At 18.1% G+C, this 12,623-nt stretch overlaps 4 protein-coding genes across 4 annotated transcripts; 1 reads left to right on the forward strand and 3 right to left on the reverse strand.

Annotated features, from left to right (window-relative positions):
- Positions 1–352: 352 nt before the first annotated feature.
- PRSY57_0911300 (hypothetical protein) lies at positions 353–2,460 on the reverse strand (the record flags this gene model as incomplete). The annotated part of the gene is made up of 2 exons (XM_012907353.2): positions 353–1,698; positions 2,079–2,460. The coding sequence occupies 2 exons, from the start codon at positions 2,458–2,460 to the stop codon at positions 353–355; spliced, it is 1,728 nt and encodes a 575-aa protein (XP_012762807.2).
- Positions 2,461–4,167: 1,707 nt separating this feature from the next.
- PRSY57_0911400 (hypothetical protein) lies at positions 4,168–4,913 on the reverse strand (the record flags this gene model as incomplete). Its single annotated transcript, XM_012907354.2, has 2 exons — positions 4,168–4,467; positions 4,707–4,913. 2 exons carry the CDS (start codon positions 4,911–4,913, stop codon positions 4,168–4,170), a joined length of 507 nt encoding a protein of 168 aa, XP_012762808.2.
- Positions 4,914–5,821: 908 nt separating this feature from the next.
- Positions 5,822–7,390, reverse strand: PRSY57_0911500 (protease, putative; the record flags this gene model as incomplete). Its single annotated transcript, XM_012907355.2, has 3 exons — positions 5,822–6,382; positions 6,489–6,577; positions 6,745–7,390. 3 exons carry the CDS (start codon positions 7,388–7,390, stop codon positions 5,822–5,824), a joined length of 1,296 nt encoding a protein of 431 aa, XP_012762809.2.
- A 785-nt stretch (positions 7,391–8,175) lies between these two features.
- PRSY57_0911600 (hypothetical protein) lies at positions 8,176–11,865 on the forward strand (the record flags this gene model as incomplete). Its single annotated transcript, XM_012907356.2, has 1 exon — positions 8,176–11,865. One exon carries the CDS (start codon positions 8,176–8,178, stop codon positions 11,863–11,865), a length of 3,690 nt encoding a protein of 1,229 aa, XP_012762810.2.
- Positions 11,866–12,623: the final 758 nt, after the last annotated feature.

The raw sequence follows: 12,623 nt of genomic DNA on the forward strand, positions 1-12,623 counted from the left end.
ATTTTTTAAATTTTTTTTGTTTATTTTTTTAAAAAATATTTTAATTTTTTTTTTTTTTTTTTTTTTTTTTTTTTTTTTAAAATTTTTATAAAAAAACAAAATTAATAAATTTTTAAAAAAAAAAAAAAAAAAAAAAAAAAATACAAAACATTAAAAAAATTAAAAAAATTATGTGAATAAATTAGTAGATTAATAAAGAAATATTTAAAAAAAAAAAAAATAATAAATAATAAAATGAATAATTACAATGTTGATATTAAAAAATATACATATATATATATATATATATATATATATATATATATATATATGTATGTATTTATTTATTTATAAATGTTTTGTTCTGATATTTTCATTTATATGTTACTATATGGTCGTCATCCTTTATGTGGAGAATAATAGAATCATTTGGTTGTATTTTAATGTTGTATATTCCATCTATATAAACAATTGTATTATTTGTACATGTTTTTATATCAATATACCTACAATTATATATATGATCTGTTGAATCGTATACACTATTTTCAACAGGTTCTTTAACAATACATTTCATATATATACTATTTGGATTGAAGCATATAGAATTATTAATATATTCTGAAAATAGATCTAGATTTATATTTTTTATATTTTGTTTTATTGTATCGTTTTGTATATTTATATATTCATCAATAATATATTTCATTTTTTTCTTATCAATTTTATTTATATTATAAGCCCACGCAGTGGAACCGGTCCCACTAGTAATTAATAAAGCTGTACTTTTTAATTTCTTTACAACTTTATTATCTATATTTATATATGTACATATATTATTTTTTATAGCTTCATAAATATATACTTCATTTATACTTTTATATGTTCTTATTTCACCTTCATTCGATTTCTTAATAACAACCGTTATATATTTTCTATATACTTTTTGATGTTTATTACATTCAAAAAAATTACGTAGTGTGTTATTTATATATTCTTTTATGCTAATAATTAAATTATCCTTATTTTTAATGTAGGTATTATAAGATAATATACCATGATCTTCCATATTCTTAATCTTATTATTATGTATACTACTACAACTACTACGACTACTACTACGACTACTAATATTATTATTATTATTATGTTGGTCCATATCTTTAGTTTTATTATACACATCAACCTCCTTATCATATCCATTTTTACAATTGTCTTCTTCATCTTCCAATCCATTATAGCTCAAACTATTATTTCTTACAATATCTTCTATGGTATTTATTTTTCTAAATGAACATAATTCCACCTGTGACGAAATTTCTTTATTATCTATATTTTCACAAGAACTTATATCATCACAAGGATCTGTATCCATACATCTATTTATATCCAACACAGTCTTCATATCTATTTTGTTCTTTTTATCTCCATTTTTTTTTAAATAATCTATAAAATTATTTACATCTGTAAAAATAAAATGCTTCTTCTTACTTCTCTTATTGTATAGTTTTTCAAATTCTTCAAATGATTCATATGAACAATCCATGTCATTCTCATTATTTTCTATAAAATAGTCCAAACATAATTTGCCTTCAGAACCTCTAGGGTCACTATTTATTCCTACTAGTTCAATTCTTTTGTTTTCTCTTCGTGCATTTTTGTCGATCGAGTACTTGTTCGCTATAATGTGAGCAGATTCGAGATACGTACCATCACCCCCTAGATAAATAAAGAAATATTAACATGAAAAGTGAATGAATGAATGAATGAATGAATGAATGAATGAATAAATAAATAAATACATAAATAAATAAATACATAAATAAATATTTATATATATATATATATTTATATATATGTGCATAAAATTTCTCAAGGTGTATTATTTTGATACGAACCCACGCTGAATATAGCATCCGGAGCGAATACACTAGAACTACTGATAAATATATTTTCGATATTTTTTTTATAAGCCTTCAATATTGAAACATGAGCTTTATATTTTATTCTTAATAAATGAATAATATTATTTACTATAAGTGTATGGGTAAAATGAGATATATATACTCTCAAAAAATTTTTTAAAATATATTCATCACTATATCCTAGCTTTTTTAAGTTATCATATTTTGTATATTTTTCTATTAATAATATTCTTTTATAATTTTTGGTACTAGAATGATTACATATTATGTTATTATTAAAATGAGTAATGTTATGATTAGGAACATTTTCATTATTACTATTCTTATAAGATATATCATCCATATTATTATTATGATCTATCTTATTTTCATCATGTATAATTTCTTTTTTAATTTGATTCGTACACTTTTTTTCAGGACTCCAGGAGACGTTTCTATTATAATTATTTCTATCTTTAATAGGAGGAATCATTATCATCCAACTTTTTTTTTTTTTGTTATGAAATAATTTATAGACATTAAAAAGGTTTATATTTTTATTTATATAAAATGGCATACTATTTACATAATTTTTTTTTTTTTTTTTCTCAAATATAAATATAAATATAAATATAAATATATATATATATATATTATATAATTAGGTGTGTATACCAAAAAATGGTTCCATATTTTTATATATCTTTATATATCTTTATATATATATATAAAGAACTATCATACAAATAGATATATTCAAACGTGCCTTGTTTAGAAGATATATGGTTCCTTATAATATCTTTACATAATCTAATTATCTCATATATATATATATATATATATATATATATATATATAAGTAATGATTTTATTTTATTTGATAATATTATAATACTATAATTTTACAAATTAATATGTTCTTTAAAAATTATATATATCATTACAAATATGAACAAATACATCTTATTAAAATATATTTTACAATGTTATGATATTTCATATTTATGTTCAATAATATGTTCTTTAAAAAAAAACGTGCATACTATTTTTAGTAAGCAGTTCATGTCGGGTTAATAGAATAAGAAGTTCAAAAAATTAAAATAAATTAAAATAAAATAAAAAAATATAATATATTATATATATATATATATATATATATATATATATATATATACAGTAACATGAAGGAATATTTTATTATAACAATTCCTATTATAAATATATATATATATATATCATATATTAAAAATTATAATTAATCATATTAATATATATATTTTCAAACATCTTAAAAATATCATACAAAGGACAAAAAAAAAGAAAAAAAGAAAAAATAAAATTCCATATAATATATACATATAAACATATATATATATTTTATATTATTCATTTATATATTCATTTCTTCTCTTTTCTTATTGGAAAACTTCTTATTTATGTATACTACATATTATATATATATATATAATATATACATATAGTATATATTATTTTTTGAAATTTATTGTTCATATATAATATATTTATTTATAACTATATTATATATATATTATATATATATATATATACATTATTGTATCATTTAATTTCATCTTTCTTTGTTCTTAAAAAAAAAAAAATTATACATTTATATTTTGCGAACATATTTATTATTTTTAAGGAATATTATATGTAATTTTATATTCAAGAAAAAAAAGAAAAGAAAAGAAATTCATTAAAGGACTCAAGAATATATAATAAGATTTATTATAGAGACTACCATATAAATAATTTTTATATAATATTATATTTATAGATATTATATATATATATATATATATATATATATATATATATATATATAATTGTATCCTTAAATATTTTTACATATAAATTAAAATTTTTTTTCTTTTTTTTCCTCTTCAACAATTATAACATTTCTATTATATAAGTATAATGCTACACAAAAAAGTATTTATTTATAAAAAAAAATAATAATAATAAAATACATACATACATATAATATATATATGTGTCATGATATTTTAAGTAAAAGACTTTAAATTGTTAGTCATATATTTATATGCATAGGAAAAACCATAATAAGACCAACTATTTTTAATTTAAAAATGTATTTATTGCACAAATATATATATTATATATTTATGTAGTGGACAAGTTTTATTTTTTTATTTAAAATTTTTGATACAAAAATATAGAAATACAAAAAAAAAAAAAAAAAAAAAAAAAAAAAAAAAAAAAAAAAAAAACATACCAATTGTAATAACAAAAAGTATTAGTTCAATTATTTTTTTCTCAAAGTTGCTAATAAGGATGCAGGTAAATTAACCTTTATTATTTTTTCTTCATGTTTATAAACACTTATTTTTAAACCTGGTTCTAAATATTCTTCAGATATCCCAAATATGTTTAAAGGAATTTCCAAATCTTCATAATTTTCATCTAAGCATACGACTAAATTTTTTTGTTTATCAGTGTATTGTATTTGGGCATTCACTTTTATTGGTTCTATTTTTTCTACTTTCGATTGACAAGCGAACTTTACTGAAGCGCTTTTCAATGTGCTTAAATCGATGTATGATATCTAAAGTGTTAAGGAAAAATAATAAAAATAAAATGAAAAAATGGGGGGGAAATAAATATATATAAATAAACACACACATATATATACACATATATACACATATATACACATACATACATATATATAATATATATATATATATATATATATATATATATATTTTTTTTTTTTGTATTATGTGGTATATATTATTAAAGATCACTTTATTATAATGATTAAATACAATTTTCATATTTTACCATATTCGTTGTGGCTAATCTCCCTTGTTTTATTTGTCTTTGTTCTGTTACTTCACAATATTTATCATTGTGTAAAAATATATTTCCACTTCTTAATTCGTTAGCTAATACAGACACATGTTTCTTGAAGGTTAAAAAATATCCATTTTCTAAAATTTGATTTATAGCTTTTATTCTCACGCCACTTCTTAATTTTGCTACACACATAATGTTACACAAACTTTTCATTCTTTTTAACAAATCGCATATAATAAAAAATTTACCTTGTGTAGATAATCAGTCTTTTTCATATATACCCAACGAAACCCCACAAAAAATAAAAAAAATAATAAAAATAATAAAAATAAAAAATAAAAAAAATAAAAAATATATATATTTTGCCTGAATTGTTCAGAACAAAATAAACACAGCTAGCTATTACTATTATAATATATATATATATATATATATATGTATGTATTTACTTATTTTATGCTTTTACCGAAATGATAAATATCATTATTAATATAAAAAAGGTTACAAATATATTATTTATAAGTATATACATATATATATATATATATATATATATATATATATATATATTTTATGTTTTATTTTTCTATAATGATTAAAATAATATACTTTTGAGAATTATAAATATCCTATATTTATTTTTGGATAATTCAGAATTTAAACAACATATCAGTTATATATAGCGTGAGAAACTATTCAAAAGAAAAAAAAAAAAAAAAAAAAAGGTTTCTTACGTATTGTTGTATATAACACATATGAATAAATTTGAAATACAGATGTGATAAAATATGGATTTTGTTATTATTTATTTTTAAAACAATTTATGTCGTATGTAGAAAATATTTAAAATTCTAAATATTATTTGAAAAAATAAAATTTTTATATTTTTTAAAAGCAATGAGGTAAAATATGTGTAAATAAATAAAAATATAAACTATGTATAAATATATATATATATATATAAACAAAATTATTAATATGAACATTAATATTAATATAAATATTAATAATTTTCATTTCATTTCATTACATTTCATTTTATTTAATTTTTTTTATTTTTTTTATTTTTTTTATTTTTTTTTTTCTTTGTGAATAAAAAATTAATGGTACAGTGACGTTAAAAAAACATAAATATTCCAAAAGGAATGTATTAACATTGTGACAAGAATATTATCTGTATATATATATATATATGACCAAAAAAAAGATAAAAAAAATAAGGGTATTAAATTAAATATATTAAGATGATGTATTGCAAAAAATAACGATGAGAAAGTAACAGCATAATTAATATTCATAAATAAATTTAAACTTTTAAGAACAAAAAATCGATAAATAAATTCTTCAAAAAATGGAGCACTGAAACATGGACTTATAATACATAGAAATGTCGAAAAAAATTCTTTCTCATGTACAATTTCATCTATGCTGTTATCAGAATATATATCATCACTTGTAAAATAATTTAAAATGAAATTATTAAAGATATCTACTATATTAAATATAAAGTGCGAAAATAAATATCCATATATCACTTTAAAACACCATCTGTCTGTATATCGAAAATTTAAATTGCTTTTGTTATTCTTAAAATAAGGGTATAATAAATTGCGAAAAGTAAGATAACTACAAAATACCCAAATAAAATGCCCTGTCAAAATCTGTGAAAAAAAAAAAAAAAATATATCTGAATAAATATGGGACCACATATAAATAAATATATATATATATGTGTATATATTGTTGAATTTTTTTTTTTTCAATTACCTGTAGTGATTTTATAATATTTTCATTAAATGTAATATTCGCCAGCTTTAAGATGCTTAAAACTTTTTCCGTATATATTGAGGCATAACCTAACAAAAAAAAAAAAAAAATTAAAAAAATAAAAAAAAATAAAAAAAAATAAAAAAAAATAAAAAAAAATAATAAAAGTTACCTCTATATGTATATATATATATATATATATTTTTTTTTTTTTTTTATACATTTTGTTATGCATATTTAATCTTTCTTTTGTCACCTGATAAAATGTATGAAGCAATTAATAAGACCGATATAGACAAAATATTTTTTCTCTTGTTTTCCTGTAGCTCTAGTACAAATCTATTTAATTTTAATTTATTTCTAAATGTCTGAAAGTTTGTTTTTATGTCTTTTAAAAAATAAAGTGTCGATAAAAGAAAAAGTGTATTGTTTATATCTAAGCTCATTAAAATATTTGAATGATTAGGTATTAGTTGATATGGAAATAAAATTAAAAAATGTTCAGAGAGTAAATAAAAATGTAAAAAGAAGAAAGCTACAGATATAATGATTTGTTTTTTGAATGTTACTTGAAATAAATTTTCTTTTATATTCTTTAAAATGTTTTTTATATGTATAAAAGTATTTTTAATCTTTATATAATTTTTTATATACAATTCTTTAATGTGTTTACTAATATTATTTTGGTCCTTCGTTTTATTATTTACAGAATTATATTCACTAGATAAATTCACCTTAATTTTGTTATAATTGTAGATTTTTTTATATTTCCTAATACACCAATCTGACTTATTTTTATTAATTATTTTAACATTATTTTTGACAATTCTTATTTTCTTTATAGTATAACATTTTGCGTATAAAAAGAAAAGGATACTAAAAAAAAAAAATTTTAAAATCATCTTTTTTTTTTTTTTTTACTCATTTTTTTCATCCTTTTTAATTGATGGTTTTCTTTTTTTCTTTTTTAAATACAATAAAAATGGCGATAAGCTTAACCCATTTGTCATTACAAAAAATATATATATTTATATAATAAATACATTTTTATATTAATATATATTTATATATAATCAATATTTAATAATTTCTCTTTTTTAATGTCTCTACTAAAATTTTAAAAAAAAGAACAATTAAAAATTAAAATTTCAAAATTAAGGAATTTATGATATATATTAATATATATTAATATATATATATATATATATATATATATATATATAATAAAATAATCAATAAAATACACATATGATATATTTCTTTACATATATGAGTAAAGAATTTTTTACGGTTATTTTATTTTACTCTTATAAGATAATATCTCAATATTTTACAACATTTTTTCATATTATTAGTTACATAAAATATGTACGTATAATTTTTTTATTATTTTAATTTTTTAAGTATATATTTTATCATATAAATATATATATATATATATATATGTATATATACATATATGCGTTTTTGTCATTTTGCCATTTTGTCATTTTTTTTTTTTTTTTTTTTTTTTGTTCATTCCTGAAATGAGATTAAACATATAAATAAATATATATATATATATATATATATATATATATATATATATATATGTGTATATATGTATGTGTTTATTTATTTATTTATTGTGTATATTTAATAAATTGCCAAATATATATGCCACACACACATACCTCTATTTGTACTAATGGAAAATAACATAGGAACACAAAAACATGATTGGTATGAACATAATTGCGAAGCTTATTTCAAGAAATGTTTTGGGTCGGTAATAAAAGAAGGAGAAGATAATGAAATTATGAAAAAAGTTACATTTCTGAAGGATAATATTACGATTAAAAAAATAGAATTAAACAAACAGATAAATGAAGAAACACAAAATCTTAAAGAAAGAATCAAACATTTAAAGATACATACAGATGATATTGTTAAACAACTTTTTGATATGGATATAATAAATAAAAAGAAACAAAAAAAAAAAAAAATTATGAACAAGTCAGGCAAAAAAGATGATAAAAATGAAAGATTTGAAAAAAAATATAATATGGATGATGAGAACGTAAAGAAAGAAAATGAAATGGATAGAGATACTTTAACTTTTCCTTCTGATTCTATAATAAAAAGTGATGATAATAAATATATAGATGATAATAAATATATAGATGATAATAATATAGATAAGTTATATGAAAATATGAATGATAAGATAAAAGAGGAGACATATAATTCTAGCGATGTGTGTAGTGAAGATGAATATTTTGAAGAGAAAGAATTACATAATATGGATTTTGAGAACTTGTTAAAAAAATGTATTGAAGAGAAGAAAAGATTAGAAAATATAAAGAGAGGGTTAACATTTTTAAAATGTTATCCAATGATAAAGAATGAAATCAATGAATTATTTTTAACATCTTATAATATAAAATTAAATATTGAAGAAAAAATAAAGAATATAAAATTATTACATAAGCATTTAATATATATTAATGAAAATGAAGATATAATTAATTATATTAAAACATCATGTTCTCATGACATATCTTTATATACAAATAAATTCTTTAATGATTTCTTTTATATATTAAACGATATATTATCTATATATATCATAGAAAATATAGATATTCCACTTAATGATATATTAAAAATATTTGTAGATTTATATGACATATATTTGAGTTTTCTATCAAAAAAAACAACAAATTATACATGTGAATTCTTAATTAATGAATTAATAAAAAAAATGGTTCATTTTATAATCTTAAATTTTACAAAAACATTTTTTAAATTTGTACAATCAGATGAACATATCCTTTTATATAACGCCATAATTAATTATTACGAGTATTTCATTACCTTTATTGAAGAAAAAAGTGACACCATGCAAAATATAATTGTAAATATTATATACATAGTATATAATATGGAGCAAACTAAATTCCGAACACAGCATGGATTTGATGTGAAGAAGGAAGAAAAAATAAAAAATAATAATAATAATAATAAGAACAAAAGTAATTATAATTATAATTATTATAATAATTATTATAATAATTATCCTTATGAGGATAAGTCTGTTGTCGTAAGAGAAAGCGGGGAAATATTTAATGACGACGATTTGTATAATTTAACTTTTGAGCAACAAAAAATGGACGATGATAAAAATAAAAATACGCAAACATACAAAAATGTTAATAAATATATGGATAATAAGGAGCATAGTAAGGTATATAAATATTCTTTATATTATGGTAAGGATGGTAAGGATGGTAATAATAATAATAATGATAATAATGGTAATGATGGTAATAATGATAATAATGTGAAACCAGAATGCGATTCAAATATGACAAAGGTGCAAAAAAATTATGAGAATAAGAAATATGATTGGAGCTCAGATATTAGAGATAATTATGTTGATTTCTTTTATATAAAGCTTTTTGTGGAGAGCATAGATGTTATATGTCATTATATAGAAGATTCAGAGATTATAATGAACATAATAAATGAATCTTCTAATATGAATGAAAAGAATATGCTCTATCAAAATGTAGAAGAGAATATTATTAATGATAAAAATATAAATTATAAGAAAGCAACAAAAAAAAATTTTATACATAATATTATGGAATCATTAAAAGTTAGTCTACAAACATTATGTAATAGTTCATTTTTCCTTTCGAAAAAAAAAATATTTAACAACGTTTTAAAAGAATGTTCTTTTATAAATAAATGTATAGTTGATGAATATTTAATAAGTATAATAAATTATGTATCTTTTGATTTGAATGTATTTGTAAATATAAATTTAAAAGTAAATCATTTTGATCGTACAAATTTTATTACAGAAAATAAATTGCTTTTATATTTCTCAGACATTCAAAATGATATAAAGAATATAATAGAAAAGAAATGCAATGAACTTAATAATAAGGATATATTTCATTCCTATTTCTTTTCGTTTGTTCTTTATTTTAATTTTATATATAAACATGATACAGAATTTTTATTATTATATATTAATATGTATAATATATTGTATGAAATTATATATAATATAAAGGAAGAAATCAAAAATAAAAAAAAATCAAAACAACCGAACAATCTTGATCATAATAATAATAATAATAATAATAAGTATGATAATAACAATAATAAGTATGATAATATGAACTACGTATCAATACAAATGAAAGAAGATTTTTATAAATCCAATGAAGTATGTGAATATGTTAAAAATATTATAAACATATTTCTTAAATCTTTAAACATATTCAACAATATTATAAATAATTATGAATCATTTGGTGCTTATCTTTTTGAAAAGACTTATGCTACATACAAGTCTAAAAATGTTTTTAATATCATATCAAAATGTATGATCGAAAAAAACGATAATATATTTAATTATCCACATAAAATAGATAAAAATATTTGTCAAATACATCAATACTTTTTTAAGCACACATTTCCAAAAAAAAATTTAAATGAACAAGAAAATAAAAATTTAAATGAACAAGAAAATACAAATAGGAATGACCAAGGTGAACATAGAAATGATAATGTCAAAAATGATGGGGAAGATAATAATCAAACATATAGCCAACATACCACAGATAATTATACGAACAAAAACAAAGTGCATAAGAATGATAATATATCTTCAAATAAAAACATTACAGATATCTTTTCAAACTTATCTTTAAACATTGAAGATATAGATACACATGAATGCGGAAAACAACTTTTAAAATCATCGTTATGTAAATTGAATGAAATAAAAAATACAATTCTGAAGAATATTATTCACTTTACATTAATTCCAATATATGATTATATTAATAAATATATAAATAGTTTCATAACATATTATAAAAATAATCAAGTAAAAGACATAAAAGAAAATATAAAAGATAATAATATAGATATACATGAAAAGGGAAATCATAAAGATCCAAATGAATATATTTGTTTTATTGTAGACACCATTTTTGTTTATATGGAAATATTATATGAACATAAATGTGAACATTTACTAGAACAACTTTTATTACTCTTTGAAGAAAATTATGTTCTTTCTATACATAATTTAAAAGATATAAATACACATATCCTTTTACAAATACAAACAGATTTACAATATTTAATAAATATTTATAAAAAGTTACAAAATAAAAATTATAAGCATTTCTTAATCCTTTATATTTCTATATCCTTCTCTCTAACCAATACAGATGTAACAAATTTACAAATATCTTTTGAGAAATATATAAATGACTACATCAGGATCGAATATAATTCTACACTCCTTAATTTTAATATAAATAATGATGATATATTAAAAGCTACATCATACATCAAACAATTAATAACATAACAAAAAAAAAAAAATAAAAAATAAAAAATAAAAAATAAAATCACCAAATAAAGAAATAAAGAAATAAAGAAAGAAATTAGCCAACAAATGAATATATATTTTTGTATATTCAAGGGTTTATTTAAAAAATCACTTTATTTTTTTGATATATTAAATAAATAAATAAAAATATATATATATATATATATGTGGCTTATTATATATAATATATTATTTTTCCTTTTTAATTTTTAGTTTTTTTTTTTTTTTTTTTTTCTTTTTCATATTAAAAAACGAAAGGTGTATAACTTTAAAAATAAAGGAGAATTACTCATTAAATAAAATATTTAAAATAAAACAATAAAAAAAAATGATAAAAAAGGTAATAACGCATTAGTTTTTCTTTCTTTTTTTTTTTTTTTTTGGTTTTTACGCCTTATTATTCTTTTTAAATACATTCCAATTTTTAAGAGGTACCTAAAGAATTAAAAGGTGTATATAAAATTATTTTAAGAACAATTTGTGACATGTAATAAAAAAAAAAAAAGCATGTATAATTTGATATATATATACGTATATTATTTTATACTTTCGTTATGATAAAAATGGATCTGTATTTTAATTTAATAAATAAATAAATAAACAAACAAACAAACAAACAAAAAAATACATATATAAAGATATATATATATATATATATATTCATATTTTAATACCTTTGGGTAATTATTCATTTTGCATTTTTTTTTTTTTTTTTTTTTTTTTTTTTTAAAATTTTT

This window comes from Plasmodium reichenowi, chromosome 9 (genome assembly GCF_001601855.1).
Source record: "Plasmodium reichenowi strain SY57 chromosome 9, whole genome shotgun sequence".
Classification (NCBI taxonomy): Eukaryota; Apicomplexa; class Aconoidasida; order Haemosporida; family Plasmodiidae; genus Plasmodium; species Plasmodium reichenowi.